The sequence below is a fragment of the Ursus americanus genome, chromosome 16 (assembly GCF_024610735.1).
Source record: "Ursus americanus isolate L20-20 chromosome 16, mUrsAme1.1.p, whole genome shotgun sequence".
Classification (NCBI taxonomy): Eukaryota; Metazoa; Chordata; class Mammalia; order Carnivora; family Ursidae; genus Ursus; species Ursus americanus.
In genome coordinates this window covers 29539719-29560030 of record NC_142142.1, presented here as the reverse complement: position 1 = coordinate 29560030, position 20312 = coordinate 29539719, and the positions used below count along the sequence as shown (strand labels likewise).

General features: G+C 36.9%; 1 protein-coding gene across 3 annotated transcripts in view; it reads right to left on the bottom strand.

Annotated features, from left to right (window-relative positions):
• The window catches only part of MTMR2 (myotubularin related protein 2), a 122012-nt gene that overhangs the window by 20089 nt on the left and 81611 nt on the right, over positions 1-20312 (bottom strand). For all 3 annotated transcript variants that reach the window (XM_045790812.2, XM_045790813.2, XM_087868227.1), the window contains 2 exons: positions 9089-9238; positions 8170-8358 (listed from right to left, as the gene is read on the bottom strand). In XM_045790812.2, coding sequence (XP_045646768.1) covers positions 8170-8358; positions 9089-9238 — 339 coding nt within the window. The remainder of the gene's footprint in view (positions 1-8169; positions 8359-9088; positions 9239-20312) is intronic.

Here is a 20312-nt window from a genome sequence, read left to right as displayed (position 1 = left end):
CTGAACAAACCTCTAAACTCATGTAAAAGAAATTCAAAGGACAGAAAAAAGCTGAACCATACCATAATGCAACAGCAAAACTCGGGACTATGGAAAACTCTACAGATAAAATGTCAAGAAAAGAAAGTGATGGACAATGGGAAGATTACAGATGAAGAGAGACTTAAAACACATATCAAACACAATATTAAAAAAAAAAAACAAGGCTAAACTAGAGTCTAGGGATATACACTTCAGTAATGAAATATAAGGAAATGCAACAAGATGATTATTATAAAAGTTAGGATAGCAGTTACTTTTAGTAAGGTTCAGAGGTTGAACTTGATTGAAGCAGGGAGCCCAAGGAAGACTTAGTGCTGCCAAAGTTATAATTCTTGACATGGGTCATGACTGCAAAAGGATCTGTCATATTCATATTAAGTTATAAAAATGTTCTGAGAGTTCAGGTTACAAATATTTGTTGCAACAAGGATGTACATTTTTGCAAATTAAAAAGGGGGAATAGATGTGGGGGTTGGGTGAAGGTAATCAAAAGGTACAAACTTCCACTTAAAAGATAAGTTCTAGGGATAACATGTAAAACGTGATGACTATGGTTAACCAGACTATATTGTATGTTTGAAAGTTGCTAAGAAAACAGACTTTACAAGTTCTCATCACAAGGAAAAAGAAATTTGTAATTATATGAGATGATGGGTGTTAACTAAACTTATTGTAGTGACCATTTCATAATATATACACATATAAAATCATTATACTGTACACCTTAAACTTATGCAATGTTCTACATCAATTATATCTCAATAAAACCGGGAGGAAAGACATCAGGCTGATAAACTGAATCAACTTTCCTGAAGAATATTGACTGTATGTAACAAAACTCTTAAAAAACACATATTTTAAATTTTGATACTGTCTTTGTGTATCTAGGATACTCTTTTAAGGAAATAAAGATGCCAATAAAAGATATTTATTTCAGTTAGATTTAAAATACTAAACACTTAACCACCCAATAGAAAAATGACTAAATGAATAATGACACAACTGTAATGAGTACTATTATTTTTCAAGAATATTGTATTAGAAGAAATAATTCCTATAGTATTAAGAGAAAAACAAAGAAACAAAATAACCAACATGTAAGTGCACCAAAAAAATAATGGAGAAAAATATAGCAAGATATTAGTGGATATGGGCGATTTTTATTTCCTTTCTTTATTTATACCTGCTGAGTTTTTCTATACTGTCTAGTACATATCTTGTAACCAGAAAAATGTAATAATAAGTAAAATATACCAGTCTTCAAAAAAAGAGGGGATTTGCATACTGAAATATGTATCAGAATGCTTTAAAAAATAAGATATGGAATATAACACTTTGCCTTACCACCTTCTCTACATTACATTTTTCTTTCCTTCTCCTCTCATGCTAGAAAACATACTACGTCTCGCTCTTGCTAATTCGGAGTAAAGTTTCAGAAGGGGAACAAATATTTACTGGAAAAATATATGCCAGTCCCTGTGTTGCAAGCTTCACATACACATTATCTCATTTCTCCCTTAAGGGGAAACATTTACAGTTTAATAGAGAATGCCTGGAACTCAAAATGCCTTCAAAACACTACATAGGATGGAAATACTTAGGCACAGGCACCGTAATTTAATTAAAAGGATGATCATCCCAGCATTGTTTATAAAAGCAAAAAACCCAGAAATAACCTAAATATCCAATAACAGTTGATATTATTAGTTATTGTACCATTAAAATAATGTTGTATATAGATGTTCATTGGCACTGAAAGATACAGGGTCAATGTTTTAAAAAGGAAGCTACAATTATCCCACTGCTTCAAATATACATGTGCATGCATATATTCATAGGTCTGGAAGAACAACCAAAGTTTAGTGGTGTTACAGGATTTAGAGTGTTTTAAAATATGTTCTTCTTTTCGCTTATCTGCATTAGCTGATTCTATAATACAGACATTGCTTCTGGGGGTTAAAAAGGTAACTTACTAAAGCTAAATTATATCTCTTCTCTCTCCCTCTCCTATGGTAGATTTTGTAACTGGACAAAAATTTCTATTTCCACAATGTAAATATTTGTTCTACAGCAGAAACCAGGCCTACTGCTCTAGCTATAATTGCAAGTCTTCAGTGTGAATAACTTGATTAGGTGGAGGCCAATGAGAAGAAGGCACCCCTGGTCACTGAGAATACTGCTTTCCAATTCCTATTTCCAATTTCCAATTCCTGAGTCATAAGCTCAGTTAGCTGTCAAGTCAGGAGAAGGGAGAAGAAAACTAATAATTGCTGAATACTTATTTATTATGTACATGAGCATAGGGTTATGCACTACTTTTTATTAGATGAGTTTTGCCCCCAAAACAACCCTGTTAGCTATTATTGTTCTCATTTTACAAATGAGCAAATGAAGGTCTAAAAAGATTAAATACCCCATCCCCACATGCCACTTCACTTTGGCTCCATCAAAGCCAGCTGGTGCATGTGAAGCCCACGTAGGGGACACCCACTGAGTGCACGACTCTGGTGGCCAAGGGGGATTGTGTTTCTGGGCTCTATGGGTCTGAAACATTTGGAGATGCATATCTTGGTAGACTACCAGCCTCGGAGCATTGTACAGTCAGTAGACTTAAATACATCTCAGTCTTCCTCTGAAAACGGCCTACCTACTAGATCTAGAGCTTCAGCCTCAGGGAAAGGCATCAGATTTGTAACACATCTAGAGGCTATGGAAATGCTCTCAGAAAATACAAGGTGAGGGATACTATCTATCTATGAGCTCTCACTATGCCCTGCTATAGCTCACCAGTAGCTCCACAAAAAAAAAAGCCTATATACTTGTCCAAAGCCTCAAATTTTGCAATTGTCACTAAGGGCACACCTCCAGATCACTTGGTCTGGAGGCCAGCAAGGTCTATAACTGCAGTCCCATATGACTGTATATATTTGCCTATCTTAAAAGATGCTGCCTGAGGGTCTAGCTTCCAATCAGCCTGAAACATGGAGATGACTAAGATCTCTCCCCCTGTAATACTCAAGGTCTTGGTACACCCTCAACAACTGGGACCTACCAAAAAAACACCAGGCTGCTTAGACAATCAAAAAGATTTGAAAAACAACCAAAAACTAGCCCAAGCTTAAATGATAAGACTCATCTCCCAAACAACGCCACTCCTGCAAGACTAGGAAACATAGCTGTTTTTTCACCTAATACACAGAAATACAGAGACTCAGGCAAAATGAGGAAAAAGAAAAATATGTTCCACATGAAAAAACAAACTAAAACACCAGAAAAAAAGCCTTAACGAAATGGAGATAAATAATTTACCAGATAAAGAGTTCAAAGTAATGGTCATAAAAGTGTTCACCAAACTTGAAGAATGGATGAACACAGTAAGGTGTTCACCAAACTTGAAGAATGGATGAACACAATAAGAACTTCAACAAAAATATAGAAAATTTTAGAAAGAACCAAACAGAAGTCACATAACCTAAGAATACAATAATTAAACTGAAAAATGCAAGAGTGGTTCAACATCAGACCAGATAAAACAGAAGACAAAATCAGTGATCTGGAAGACAAGGAAGTGGAATTCATCCAAAAAGAGAAGGAAAAACAAAAAAGAACTTTTAAAATGTGAACATAACTTAAGGGACCTATCAGTCAACATAAACTAAAGTGGCGTTTGCATTATAGGGGCACCAGGAGAAGAGCAACAGAAAGGGACAGAAAACTTATTTGAAGAAATAATGGCTGAAAACTTCCCTAGAGAAAGAAATAGACATTTCAGTCCAGGAAGTCCAGAGAGTTGCAAATAAGATAAACCCCAAAAGAGCCATACCAAGTCACATTATAATTAAAATGTCGAAAGTTAAGGATAAGGAGAGAATCTTAAAGATAGCAAGAGAAAAACAACTTGTTATATACAAAGAAACCTCTATAAGACAATCAGCAGTATTTTTAGCAGAAACTGTGTAGGCCAGAAGAGAGTGGCATGATATATTCAAAGTACTGAAAGGAAACCCTTCCTACCAAGAATATTCTTTCTGACAATATTATAAAGAAGAGATTAAGAGCTTTCCAGACAAACAAAAGCTAAAAGAGTTTATCAGACTTACAAAAAATGTTAAAGGGACTTCTTTAAGCAGAAAAGAAAGGGTACTAATTAATAACAAAAAAATATGAAAGTAAAAATTTCACTTGTAAAGACAAATCTATAATAAACATAGTGCATTAATAATTTACAAAGTTAGCATGAAGGTTAAAAAAATAGTGAAAATAACTATAACCACAATAAACAATTAAAGGATACACAAAATAAAAAGTTGTAAATGTGACATCAAAAACATAAAATGTGTCAGGGGGAGTAAAAGTATAGTTTTAAAATGCATTCAAACTTAACCTGCTATCATCTTAACATAGACTGTTACGTATAAAGGTCGTAATATATGAGCCTCAGGGTAACCACAAAGCAAAAACATGGTACTGAACAACCAATGGGTCAACAAAGAAATCAAAGAAGAAATGTAAAATACCTTGAGACAAATGAAATGGAAATATAACACACCATAATCTATAGGATGCAGCAAAAACAATCTTAAGAGGCAAATTCCTAGCAATACAGGCCTAACTGAAGAAATAAGAAAATATTAAATAAGCAATCTAACTCTATACCTAAATAAAGTAAGCCCAAAATCAGAAGAGGAAACTAATAAAGATCAGAGTGGAAAAATGAAACAGACACTAAAAACATAATAGAAAAGATCAATGAAACTAAGCCAGATTAATAAAATCAATGAACCTTTAGTAGACACGCTAAGAAAAAAGAGGGAGGGCTCAAATAAATAAAATCAAAAGTAAAAGAGGTTAAGTCCCGACTGATACCAAAGAAATACAAAGGATCATAAGAGACTACTACTATGAACTATTATTACATAGCAATAAACCAGACAACCTAGAAAAAAAAAAAAAGGATAAATTCCTAGAAACAGACTCTTCCAAGCCTGAATCAGGAAGAAAACAGAAAATCTGGATAGATGGATTACTAGTAAAGAAAGTGTATCAGTAATCAAAAACTCCCCAACAAACAAAAGTCCAGTACTGGACAGCTTCACCAGTAAATTCTACCAAATATACAAAGATTTAATTACCTATCCTTTTCAAACACTTACAAAACTGAAGAGGCAGGAACAATACCAAACCAATTTTATGAGACCAGCATTACCCTGACACCAAAAACGGATGACAAAAGAAAGAAAAGAAAAGAAAAGAAAAGAAAAGAAAAGAAAAGAAAAGAAAAGATTAATTAATTAATTAATTACAGGCTAGTATCCATAATGAACACAGATATAAAAATCCTCAACAGAATATTACCAAATCAACAATATTTTAAAAGATCATACACCATGATCAAGTAGGATTTATTCCAGGGATGTAAGGATGGTTCAACATCTACAGAACACTCAATGTAATATAACACATTGACAAAATTAAGAATAAAAATCATAATCATCTCAAAAGATGCAGAAAAAGCATTTGACAAAATTCAACATACATTCATGACAACGACTCAAAAAAGTAATAAAGGCCATGTATAACAAGCCCACAACTATCATACTTAATAGTGAAAAGTTGAAAGTTTTTCTTTTAGATTCAGAAACAAGACAAGGATATGCACTCTCACCACTTTTATGCAACACAGTATTGGAAGTCCTAGCCAGAGCAATTAATCAGAAAAAGAAATAAAAGCCATCGAAATTGGAAAGGAAGAAGTCAACTTGTCACTTTTTGTGGACATAATTTTATACAGAGAAAACCCTAAAGACTCTACCCAAAAAACTATTAGAACTAATAAATGAATTCAGTGAAGTTGTGGCGTACAAAATCAATATATAAAATCTATTACATGTTAATACATTAACAATGAACTATCAGAGAATTAAGAAAACAATCCCCTTTATAACTGCATTGAAAAAAATAAAATACTTAGAACTAAATTTAAGGTGAAAAACCTTTACACTGCAAACTATAAGACACTGATGAAAGAAACTGAAGAAGACACAAATAAATGGAAAGCTACTACAAGCTCATGGACTTGAAAAATTAATTTGAAAAATGTATTTCCCAAAGCAATCTACAGATTCAATGCCATCCCTATCAAAATTCCAATGGCATTTTTCACAGACATAGAACAATCCTAAAATTTGTATGGAACCACAAAATATCCATTATCCTGAGAAAGAAGAACAAAGCTGGAGGCATCATGCTGATTTTAAGCTATACTACAAAGCTATAATAATCAAAACAGTTTGGTATTGGCATGAAAACAGATATACAGAACAACAGAACAGAACACAGAGCCCAGAAATGAACCCCATGTATACACGGTCAGTTAATACACAACAAAGGAGGCAGGGATATGAAAAGGGAAAGGACAGTCTCTTTCAGTAACTTTGCTCAGAAAACTGGACAGCCACATGCAAAGAATGAAACTGAACTACTTTCTTACACCATACACAAAAATCCACTTGATAATAGATGAAAGACTTGACTCTAAGACCAGAAACCAAAAATTTCTTAGAAGAAAACTAAAGTGATAAGCTTCATGACATTGGTCTTAGTGATCTCTTTTTGGCTCCTACTCCAGAAGCAATGGCAACAAAAGCAAAAATAAACAAATGGAACTACATCAAACTAAAAAGTTTCTGCATAGCAAAGGGAGCTTCTCACTAGTGAATGAGAGAAGATATTTGCAAATCATATATCAGATAAGAGGTTAATATCCAAAATACATAATGAACCCATACAACTCAATAACAATAACAAAAAATAATCCAATTGAAAAACAGGCAGAGGATTTGAATAGACATTTCTCCAAAGAAGACAACAGATGGCCAACAGGCACATGAAAAGATGCTCAACATCACTAATCATCAGGAAATTCAAATTATAACCACAATGAGATACAACCGCATATCTGTCAAAATGGCTATTATCAAAAAAATAAACATGATGGAAAACACTATGAAGGTTCCTCAAAAACTTAAAACTAGAAACACTATGCAATCCAGCAATTCTACTTCTGGGTATTTACTGAAAGAAAACAACACCACTAATCTCAAAAGATCTGTGCATGCTATGTTCACTGCAGCATTGTTTATCATAGCCAAGATATGGAAAGAACCTATATGTCCATCAGTGGATGATAAAGAAGATTGTGTACATGTGTGTGTGTGTACACAAAATGGAATACTACTCAGCCATAAAAAGAAATTAAATCTTGCCATTTATGACAATATAAATGGACCTCAAGAGTATCATGCTAAGTGAAATAAGTCAGAGAAAGACAAATTTTGTATCATTTCACTTATATATGGAATCTAAAAAACAAAACAAATGAACAAACAAACAAGACTCATAGAAACAGAGAACAGATTGGTGGTTGAAGGGTTTGTCAGGGAACAAAATTGGTGGAGATAAGGAGGCACAAATTTCCAGTTATAAAATAAATGTCATGAGAATGTAACATACTACATGGGGACTACAATAATATAGTTATTGTGAATTTGAAAGCTGCTAAGAAGGTAAATCTTAAAAGTTTTCATTATAAGGACAGTATGTTATAAATCGGTATGGTGACAGATAGTAAACAGACTTGATGTGGTGATCATTTCATAATCTATACAAATACTGAAATATGTGGTAAACCTGTAACTAATACAATGTTGTATCTCAATTGTACTTCAACAAAAAGTGAACAAATACAAAATTAAAAGATCAACTAACTAAGGGCACCTGGGTGGCTCAGTCAGTTAAGGGTCCGACTCTTGGTTTTGGCTCAGGTCATGATCTCAGGGGCATGAGATCAAGCCCCATGTCAGGCTCCGCACTCAGTGGGGAGTCTGTTCGAGATTCTCTCTCTGTCCCTCACTCTTGCTCTCTAAAATCAATCAATCTTAAAAGAAAAAAAGACAGAAATTGAATAACTAACTCAAAGTCATACCATCAAGGAGGACAGCCGGTATTAGAATCTACGTCTTTGTCACTGAGAGTCTGAAATCTTTCTACTACTCTTTGTGGCTCCCACCAAACCCGGCCAATTCATGAAACATAATTGTAATCTTAATTACTGAAACACAATCTCACCTTATTGGCAACAGCATTGACACTTGGCCGGGCATCAAATATAAAGATTTTATGAGATTGGGCATTGGAGTCCATGATAGCTTGAAGGTATTTTTCATCTTCTTTGCTTCGCTTTCCACTCACTCCTACCATTGGCTGGCTACACCGAGTGATAGTGGCTTGACTTTCAGGATGAATCCATGATAAAACCTTAATGGGGGAAAATAGTGACACACTCTTTATATATTTCTCTGTTTAGAATTCTTCTCAAAAACATTACTCTATAAATTTCTGCTTTCTGACTGGTTCCAAAGCCTAACCATGAAAGGCTAACTAAAGACTCCTATAAAAATCATCACCTTTCTTTCAAGCTAACTCTGGCTTATGGAAAATTTGGTCTAATCCTTTAATCAGGTATTGATTTATGGAAGTCATGATTATTCAGAAGTGTTGTCTTAAGTAAACCCCTTAAAGTTTTATTACTAAAGCAGCAAACTATCCAACTGTAAAGTCTTCAAAACCTATGAATTTTGTGCCTAAAATTATTTGAGCTGATCTTTCTAAAACATGGTAATTGATCATAAATTTGTAAAGTTTTCTTCTTTCTAGGATTTAAAGGAAAAGAGCATTTACCACCATGATTAAAGAATATATAATAAAACAAAGAAACAGTGAACAATAAAGAGCCAACTTTGTTTTCAAGTTAAGTATCACAATTCTGTGCAGTTCTCTCCTACCCATGTCAGACTCTACAGAAACTCTTTTAATTTAAATCTTGCCTCCAGTTTTAATTTTACTAAATAACTCATTCTCTAAAATCCCCATAAAAGACATGTTGCTGTAGCTATTTTTATCCTGCATCCATTCTCCCATTCATTAATCTCAGCATTGCATAGAGTACAAAAGCATTTGCAAAGTCTCATCATAGCTTCACACTTACTGGGATACGGCCCCTTGATCTGAAGGATGCCACTCTCTTTAATTCTTCATCAGGAATATTTGCTGGCACAACCAAAAGGGCAGGATATGTATCACAGAGCTCATAGCGTTCATTTATCTTTGTTATTCTCCAGCTCTCATTCGGAATTCCCTACATGTGAAATAGAACATAAGACAAATTACCACCTAAAATATTAAAAAATACTGAAATAAAAGCCATCTTATTTAACCTCTCTTATCTCCACTATCTGTCTCTTAAGTTCCTGGAATAGTTACTGTCTACCTGTAGTGAGCAGGCTTTTAGGATGAGCTACTTTAATGTAGGGATCTGTGTTTATGTTGATGCTCATTTATATACGGAAAGATTTCTTAAATCATTAAACACTGATAGATTGCTGGATCTGTGTTAAATATCTTCAATGGGAAGGAAGGACACAGTAAGACTGCAAATGTCCCCTGTCTTAAAAACAAAAACAAAAGTTTCATTCAGATTGACTGGATGATTGATTTTGCTGCCATTCATCTACATAAAGAAATTTCAGGGAGCGGGTACCCAGTATCCGCAAGAACACTATACATATATTTATCATTTATATACTTAAAGTTTTCCCTCCTACATTATAGCACTAATGGAATGTCGCTAATCTAACACATATTAGAAAAGCAAGGGAGTAACAGATGGCAAAACCAAGAGGCAAGAAATACTTTTTAAAAGTTTTTAAAAACACATCAATTATTCAGCTCTCATTTGATCCTTCAATATTAGCTATAATTAGTCTACAACTTCACATACAGGGTTACCTAAATAAGATACTTAAAACTTTTCTCTTTCATTCTACAGAAAATAAAGCTATTAAATTAACTGGAATTAAGAAAATATACATATTTAAAATTTTATGGCCCCCAACAATTCATATAATCAGAAAAAGAAAGAATTGAAAGAAATCAAATTATAGTTTAAAAAAAAAACCCTTTATTGAGTACCTATTATGCGCCAATACATGTCAGCAGCCTCTCTGCACACACACATGCACATATTGTATCTGGGTTTTGTTAACTACATTTGACAGATGAAGAAGCAAAGGAGGTAATCAAGAACTCCACGTACATTCTACAACTATCCTCTTTATTTAAAAGTACATTGTTCCTAAAAAAAGAAAAATCAGTATCCTGGTTCACAGAATTGTTATAAAAATCTGAAATCAAAGGGAAGAATGTACTCTCCTTTATTTTCCTTTTTTTTATAATTTTTTATTATGTTAGTCACCATACAGTATATCCTTAGTTTTTGATGTAATGTTCCATGATTCATTATTTGCGTATAACACCCAGTACACCATACAATATGTGCCCACCTTAATACCCATCACCGGCCTATACCAGTCCCCCACTCCCCTCCCCTCTGAAGCCCTCAGTTTGTTTCCCAGAGTCCATAGTCTCTCATGGTTCACTGCCCCTTCTGTTTACCCCCCCTTCATTCTTCCCTTCCTTCTCCCTTCCTTCTCCTACCGATCTTCCTGCAATTTCTTATGTTCCATAAATGAGTGAAACTGTATTATAATTGTCTTTCTCTGCTTGACTTATTTCACTTAGCATAATCTCCTCCAATCCCGTCCATGTTGCTGCAAATGTTGTGTAATCGTTCTTTCTGATGGCTGAGTAATATTCCATTGTATATATGGACCACATCTTCTTAATCCAGTCATCTGTTGAAGGGCATCTCGGCTCCTTCCACAATTTAGCTATTGCGGACAATGCTGCTATGAACATTGGGGTGCATATGGCCCTTCTCTTCACTACGTCTGTATCTTTGGGGTAAACGCCCAGTAGTGCAATGGCTGGGTCATAGGGTAGCTCTATTTTTAACTTTTGAAGGGACCTCCACACTATTTTGCAAAGTGGCTGTACCAACTTGCATTCCCACCAACAGTGTAAGAGGGATCCCCTTTCATCACATCCTCTTCAACATTTGTTGTTTCCTGCCTTGTTAATTTTTGACATTCTAGCTGGTGTAAGGTGGTATCTCAAAAGTGGTTTTGATTTGAATTTCCCTGATGGCTAATGATTTTGAACATTTTTTCATGTGTCTGTTAGCCATTTGTATGCCTTCATTGGAAAAGTGTCTGTTCATATCTTCTGCCCATTTTTTGATTTGATTATTTGTGTCTTGTGTATTGAGTTTGAGAAGTTCTTTGTAGATCTTGGATACCAGTCTTTTATCTGTAGTGTCATTTGCAAAATCTTCTCCCATCCTGTGGCCTGCCTCATAGTTTCTTTGACTGTTTCCTTGGCTGTGCAAAAGTTTTTTATCTTGATGAAGGCCCACAAGTTCATTTTTTCTTTTGTTTCTCTTACCTTTGGAGATGTGTCATGAAAAAAGGTGCTGTGGCAGGTGTCAAAGAGGTTGCAGCCTATGTTCTCCTCTATGATTTTGATGCATTCCTGTCTCACATCGAAGTCTTTCATCCATTTGGAGTTTATCTTTGTATGAGAAAGTGGTCTTTCATCCATTTGGAGTTTATCTTTGTGTGAGAGAGTGGTCAAGTTTCATTCTTTCACATTTACCTGTCCAATTTTCCCAGCACCATTTATTGGAGACTGTCTTTTTTCCACTGGATGTTTTTTCCTGCTTTGTCAAAGATTAGTTGCCCAAAGAGCCACGGGTGCATTTCTGGGTTCCCTATTCTGTTCCATTGGTCTATGTGTCTGTTTTTGTGCCAGTACCATGCTGTCTCTGTGATCACAGCCTTGTAGTACAGCTCGAAATCTGGCATTGTGATGCCCCCAGCTTTGTTTTTCCTTTTCAACAGTTCCTTGGCGATTCGGGGCCTTTTCTGGTTCCATACAAATTTAAGGACTATTTGTTCCAGTTCTTTGAAAAATGTCATTGGTATTTTGATCGGGATGGCATTGAAAGTGTAGATTGCTCTGGGTAGCATGGACATTTTAACTATGTTAATTCTTCCGATCCATGAGCATGGAATATTTTTCCATCTTTTTGTGTCTTCTTCAATGTCTTTCAAGAGTGATCTGTAGTTTCTAGAATATAGATCCTTTACCTCTCTGGTTAAGTTAATTCCAAGGTAATGTATGGTTTTTGGTGCTATTGTAAATGGAATGGATTCCCTAATTTCTCTTTCTTCAGTCTCATTGTTCATGTATAGAAATGCAACTAATTTCTGAGCATTGACTTTGTATCTCGCCACATTACTGAATTGCTCTATAAGTTCTAGTAATTTGGGGGTAGAGTCTTTCGGGTTTTCCATATACAGTATCATGTCATCTGCGAAGAGAGACAGTTTGACTTCTTCTTTGCCGATTGGAATACCTTTTATCCCTTTTTGTTGTCTGATTGCTGTTGCAAGGACTTCTAGTACTATGTTGAATAATAATGGCGAGATCGGGCATCCTTGTCGTGTTCCTGATCTTAAGGGAAAGGCTTCCAGCTTTTCCCCATTGAGAATGATATCCGCTATAAGCTTTTCATAGATGGTTTTTAATGAAATTGAGGAATGTACGCTCTATCCCTACACTCTGAAGGGTTTTAATCAGGAAAGGATGCTGTATTTTGTCAAATGCTTTTTCTGCATCAGTTGAGAGGATTGTATGGTTCTTGACTCTTGTTGATATGATCTATCACACTGATTGATTTGCGAATGTTCAACCACCCTTGCATCCCAGGGATGAATCCCACTTGATCATGATGGATAATCCTTTTAATGTACTGGTGGATCCTATTAGCTAGGATCTTGTTGAGAATTTTGGCATTCCTATTCCTCAGGGATATTGTTCTGTAATTCTCCTTTTTGATGGGGTCTTTGCCTGGTTTGGGGATCAAGGTAATACTGGCCCCATAGAATGAGTTTGGTAGTTTTCCTTCTGTTTCTATTTTTTGAAACAGCTTCAGAAGAATAGGTATTATTTCTTCTTTGAATGTTTGGTAGAATTCCCTGGGGAATCCGTCAGGCCCTGGGGAGGTTTTCTGATCACTGCTTCAATCTCTTCCTAATTAATCGGTCTGTTTAAATAATCAATTTCTTCCTGTTTCAGTCTTGGTAGTTTATAGGTTTCCAGGAAGTCATCCATTTCTTCCAGGTTGTTTAATTTATTGGCATAAAGCTGCTGATAAAAGTTTCTAATGATCCTTCCTATTTCATTGGTGTTGTTCATGATCTCTCCCCTTTCATTCATAATTTTATTAATTTGGGTCCTTTCTCTATTCTTTTGAATATGTCTGGCCAGTGGCTTATCCATCTTATTTATTCTTTCAAAGAACCAGCTTCTAGTTCTGTTGATCTGCTCCACTGTGCTCCTGGTTTCTAATTCATTGATCACCTGCCTTCTCCTGGGTGGGTTAGGCCTGTTCTTCTGTTCCAGCTCCAGCTTCTTGAGGTGAGAATATAAAAACTGCATTTTAGGTTTTTCCATTCTTTTGAGTGAGGCCTGGATGGCTATGCATTTTCCCCTTTGGACTGCCTTTGCAGTGCCCCATAGGTTTTGGACCGATGCGTTTTCATTTTTGTTGGTCTCCAGAAATTGTTTAATCTCTTTCTTAATTACCTGGTTTGCCCAATCATTCTTGAGCACGATGGTTCTTAGTTTCCAAGTGTTTGAGTTTCTTCCAAATTTTTCCTTGTGATTGAGTTCCAGTTTCAAAGCATTGTGGTCTGACAATAAGCAGGGAATAATCTCAGTCTTTTGGTATCGGTTGAGACCTGTTTTGTGACCCAGTATATGGTCTATTCTGGAGAAAGTTCCATGCGCATTCGAAAAGAATGAATATTCTGTTTTTCTGGGGTGTAGTGTTCTGTATATATCTATGAGGTCCATCTGGTCCAGTATGTCATTCAAAGCTCTTGTTTCTTTGTTGATTTTCTGCTTAGGTGATCTGTCTATTGCTAAGAGCAGAGTATTGAGGTCCCCCACTATTAACGTATTATTACCTATATGTCTCTTTATTCTGGTTAAGATTTGGCTTGTGTATCTTGCTCCTCCCCTGTTGGGGGCATAGATATTTATAATTGTCATATCCACTTGTTGGATACATCCTTTAAGAATAATATAGTGTTCTTCTGTATCTCTAACTACAATCTTTAGTTTAAAATCTAATCTGTCTGATATGAGAATTGCTACCCCAGCTTTCTTTTGAGGTCCATTGGCACGAAAAATGGTTTTCCATCCCTTTTCCTTCAGTCTGGATGTATCTTTAGGTTCAAAATGAGTTTCTTGTAGAAAGCAAATGGATGGGTCATGTCTTTTTATCCAATCTGCAACCCTGTGGCATTTTATCGGAGCTCCCCCCACTTCCGTTTATCTTCCCATATCTGAGCACGGATTCACGGCTCCCCGCTTCAGTACCTCAATACTCAGCGCTGGAGATGTTCATTTGTAAAGATCCAGGTGTATCTTCCTATGTCTCAGGCTGATTTTGTGGGTGTTCAGGATGGTCTGGTAGATATCCAGCTCGATTCAGGGGACCAGCTGAAAAAAAGGGTCCTCTGCTCCTCCGCCATCTTTTTCCCTCCCTCCTGTATTCTCCTTTAAAGAGGTATTTCTCAAGTGACTGCCAAACACCCAAGAGGATATTAACATTAAGAAAAGAGAGAAAATTCCCTCCCCGTAATCATATGGTAAATATCATCAATAGAGTTTCCATGAATTCTGAGCCATGGTATGTTTCTTTACCGGTGCCTTACACTCTATTTATATCTTATTTAATTAGCCTTGTTCCAACCTACTTCTTATGATATACATCACCCTCTCCTTGCTTTCCACAACTTTTTTGTATACTAAGCAATTCAGGTAAGATCCTTATTTATAAAAGAAAGAATTAAAGGCTTAAAAATACACTTCCATGCTATAACAAAAAAGGACAGTGAACTGGCAAGTTTATAGAGGTGATATTCAAGCAAAAACCTTAGATGCCATGTTTAACGCATCCCTTCCCTTACCCCCTTACATCCAATCAGCGACTAATTTCTATGATTTTTTTCTTCTAAAAGTACCAAAAGAAAACTCTGTTCACTATTTTCAATCCTCATTGCAAGTTCCCTAATTCAGGCCACTATCGCTCCTCTCCTGTCCCTCTGCAATCTATTCTCCATGCTGCCTCTACAATAACCATCTAAGAAGCAAGTTATCATGCCATTTCTCTGTCTAAAAACTAACAGTGGTTACCTATTCCTTTTCACATGAAGCATAACTCCTTTATGGAGAGGAGTGATGTCACCAAGATGGCAACATAGGTGTTCCTGACTTCACTCCCCCACACAAGAACAACTATCAACCATTCAAGAACAAGACAGCACTGAGAGAATTCTCGAAAACGGGACTGAAGCATTTCCTGCACTTCAGAGACTCGGAAAGACTGCATTAGAAGGAAGGGTAAGACAAGTGGCTACATGTTGACTGCACTGTCCCTCCCTTCCAGGCCAGCCCAGCACCACAAAGAGAGGTGTCCCCTGAGCCAGAGGAGAAAGCCAGCACCTCGCCAGCATTGTGGGTCACCCTGTGGGAGCCCCTACTCTGATACTGCACCATAGGAACCACAGGGGATTCTGTGGGGCTCAACCACTGGGAATCTGACTGTGATGGAGAAGTGGGGAAGGGCTTACAGCAACCAGCACATGGATCTTGACAAACTGAGTTCATACCTCCTGGGGCCAAGGAGTAATCCATATGGATGGTTTTGCTCAGCTACATAGTGGAGTCAGGGACGTACATAATGACCAGGGAACACAGCAGGGTGCAGAAGTCTCTAATTTGGACCCTCAAACGAGAAGTTTTGCCAGCCCTAGAATTCAGTTTGCCCATCCCCAGGCCAGAAGCTAAATCATAGCCCCACACACCACAAAGTGTCTTCCCACCCCATCTGACCAAATGACTAGCAAAAACAGGAAGCAGTGTGGACAGGGAGACAGGAGAGCACAGCTGACTGCTGCCAGAGCAACGCCAGGACTGGGAATGCAGCATTCCCGAGCAGTGGAATTAATTCTTAGCTGGGGCTGAGGGTAGCTCTTGGCCCTTCCCAACACTGAGCTTGTTGGGAAATTGAGAGTAACTAGAGAGGTCCCTTCCCCTCCCACCAAGGCAAGGAGGCTAAAACACAGACTGACCAGTTAGCCCCACCTGACCAGAAAGGGCTGGCAACAACTCATGGTAGCAGTGTAGTACAATGGTACTCAAGCCAAGAAGTGGCAGATAGCCAAGATTTTGCAGAACAAAGCTAGTGGCCCTGTTTGCTAAGGGAACTTGGGATCTAGATCAGCTTGAGTTAACACAACAAAGAGTTTTACCGGCTTTAGAGCTGTTTCTCCTGCCGCACCCAGGAAGGGAATCCAACTCACTGCCCTGCTCATTGCTGAATATAGCTCTCAGTCTGTCTGGCCAGGGAACCTAACTAGAGAACACAAGAAGCTCCACAGCCTATCCAACAGCCCTATGTACAGTGACACTTGAACACAGCACACAGCCCATGACTTCTCCAGTGTGCAGAGTAAAACCAGTGGCCTTGCTTGACCAGGGAATTCGCAGAACAGTAAGGCCTGATTTGGGTCCCCAAACAAGGAGCCCTGGGTCCCATCATGCTGTCTTGCCAGGTCAGGAAAGCTAATTAATAGCCCCAACTACAACTGAATACAGTATCCAGTCCCAGCAATCTAGTACACCTGACCGGAGAATCCAGGTAACTGTAGAGCCCATGCTACAGCCTCACTTGGGTAGGGAACCAAGCCAGCAACCCCATCCAACTGCTCTGAAGCAGCAGCAAATCCTTCCCAATCTCTGTCCCCAGAGTTCAAACAGTTGCCTCACCCCAAACAGACCATAACAGTAGGTCCCGCTTGCCCAAGGACAGTACCAGCAGACATTCCCAGACACCCAAACTGAACTGATTAGTGAAGAATGGTCTCTGCCAAAGAAAACCTATAAATTCTGGAAGAAAAGCCCAATCACTCAAATGTGCAGATACCAATGTAAAGAATTAAGAATCATGAAAAATCAGGTAAATTTGGTATCACCAAAGGAAACTAACAAAGCTCCAATAATTGACCCTAAAGAAATGGAAAGATATGAACTGTCAGAAAAGGAATTCAGAATTATCCTCTTAATGAAATTTAATGAGATGTAAGAACACACAGACAAACAAAATTAGGAAAACAGTGATGAGCAAAACAAGAAGTTTCACAAGAAAAGAGCAGGCATAAAAAAACAAAACAAATGAACAAAAATCCAGAAATCCTAGAGTGGAAAAATACAATAACTGAGCTGAAGAATTCAACAGTTTCAAAAGCAGACTCAACCATCCAAAAGAATCAGGGACCTGGAGGATAAGATATTAGAAATTAACCAGTCAGAGATGTCTGGGTGGCTCAGTCAGTTAAGCATCTGCCTTCAGCTGAGGTCATGATCCCAGGGTTCTGGGATTGAGTTCCGCATATGGGGATCCTTGCTCAGCAGGGAGCCTGCTTCCCCCTCTGCCAGCAGCTCCCCCTGCTTGTGCTCTCTTGCTCTCTCTCTCTCTGACAAATAAATAAATAAAATCTTAAAAAAAAAAAATTAACCAGTCAGAAAAACAAAAAGAAAAAAAGAATGAAAAACAGTGAGGAAGAAAGCCTACAGGAATTATGTGACACAACGTAAAGAAACAGTAGTCACATTATGGGAATCCCAGAAGAAAAGAAAAAGGGATAGAAAGTATATTTAAGACAATAGTGACTGAAAATGTCCTGAATCTGGCAAAAGAAATGGACATCCAGATCCATGAGTCCCAAAGTACCCTAAATATGTTGAACCTGAACAGTGATACACTGAGACACATTATAATTAAAACCTCAGAACTCAGGGCACCTGGGTGGCTCAGTCAGTTAATCCTCTACCTTCAGCTCAGGTCATGATCCCAGAGTCCTGGGATCAAGCCCCACATCCGGCTCCTTGCTCAGTGGGGAGCCTGCTTCTCCCTCTCCCTCTGCCTCCTTCTCCCTCTTCCTGCCACTCCCCCTGCATGTACACGCATGTGCTCTCTCTGTCAAAGAAATAAGTTTAAAAATCTAAAAAACAAAAACAAATAAAAAACCATCAGAAGTCAAAGGCAAACAATTTTAAAAGCAATGAGAGAAGAGTGAGCTTCCATTCAACGGCACCCCCGTAGGAATACTGGAAGATTTCTCAACAGAAACGTTTTAGGCCAGGAGAGAATAGGATGACATACTCAAAATATTCAAAGAAAATAACTCAGCCAAGAATTCTATAGCCAGTAAAACTGTCCTTCAGAATTGAGGGAAGGGTAGACTTTTCACAAACAAAAGTTGAGGGAGTTCATTATTGCCAGATCTGCCTTATAAGAAATGGTAAATACTGAGTACAAGTGAAAGAATGCTAATTAGCATCATAAAAACATAGAAAGGTAGTATAAACCTCATTGGGTAATGGTAGATATGCAGTCATAGTTATATTCTGCAATATGGTAACAGTGGCATGTAATTCACTTACAACTCTAGTTGGAAAGTTAAAAAAAGAACATAGTAAAAGTAACCATAACTACAATAATCTGTTATTAGTTACACAATACAAAAAACATGTAATTTATAACAGTAATAACCTAAAATATAAGGGGGAAGAGCAGTAAAAATATAAAGTTTGTTAAGTTCTACTGACATTAACTTGTTATCAGCTTAAAATGGCGTGTTAAAAGTGTAAGATATTTTATGTAACCTTATGGTAACCACAGGGAAAATTCTGTAGTAATCACAAAAAACATGATAAAGAAGTCAGTGTATTGATACCAAAAGACATCAAACCACAAGAAAGAAAGAAAGAAAGAAAGAAAGAAAGAAAGAAAGAAAGAAAGAAAAAGAAAGAAAGAAAGAAAGAAAGAAAGAAAGAAAGAAAGAAAGAGAAAGAAAGAGACTGCAAGATAAAAAACAAGGAGCAATTAATCTACAAAACAACCAGGAACCAATTAACAAAGTGGCAACAGTAAGTCCTTACCGTATTAACAATTACTTTAAACAGAAACCAATTAAATTCTCCAATTAAAAGATGCAGTATGACTAAATGGATAAAAAAAATAAGATCCAACAATATGCTGCCTGTAAGAGACGCACTTTAGCCTCAAAGACTCACATAGACTGGGAATGAAAAGATGGAAAAAGACATTGCAAGCAAACGACAAACAAAAAAAGAGGGGTAGCCACACTTAGGCAAAAGATACTTTTAACAATAGTATAGAGAGAAAAAGTCATGATATAATGAGAAAAAGGACAATATATAAGATAAAACAACTGTAAATATTTCTGTGCTCAACTTTGGAGCTCCTAGATGTACAAAGCAAAAACTAACAGAGCAAAAGGAAAAATAAACAGTAATACAGTAATAGTAATAATACAGTAATAATAACTGACATACACCATTGTCAACAATGGATAGATCATCCAGACAGAAAATCAATAAGAAATCAGAGGATTTGAACAACACTATGGTAAAAATAGACCTAACAGGTACATACAGAATACTCTATCCAACAGCAGCAGAATACACATTCTTCTGAAGTGCACATGTTACACTTTCTACTATAGACCACATGTTAGGTCACAAAACATGTCTTAGCAAATTCAAGAAGACTAAAATCATACTAGGTATCTTCTCTGTCTATAATGGCCTAAAACTAGAAATCACTAACAGGAGGAAAACTGAAAAATTCACAAACATAAAGAAATTAAACAACATTCTCCTGAACAACCAACAACCATTTGGTCAGGGAACAAATGAAAGGGGAAATAAAGTTTGTACAAACAAAAGTGGAAACACAACATACCAGAAGTTGTAGGACGTAGCATAAGCCTTCTAAAAGGGGAGTTCATAGCAATAAATGCATACATTAAGAAGCAAGAAAAATCTAGGGCGCCTGGGGGGCGCAGTCGGTTAGGCATCCAACTCTTGGTTTTGGCTCAGGTTGTGATCTCAGGGTTGTTAATTTGAGCCCTGCGATGGGCTCCACGCTCAGAGTGGGGTCTGCTTGGGATTCTTTCTCCCTCTCCTTCTGCCCTTCCCTGCCCCCTCTAATAAATAAATAAATCTTAAAAAAAAAAAAAAGAAGAAGAAAAATCCCACATTAACAACCTAAGTGTATATTTTAAGTAACTAAAAGAAGAACAAACTGAGCCCAAAATCAGCAGAAGGAAACAATAAAGATCAGAGCAGAAATAAATAAAACAGAAAAGAGGGGG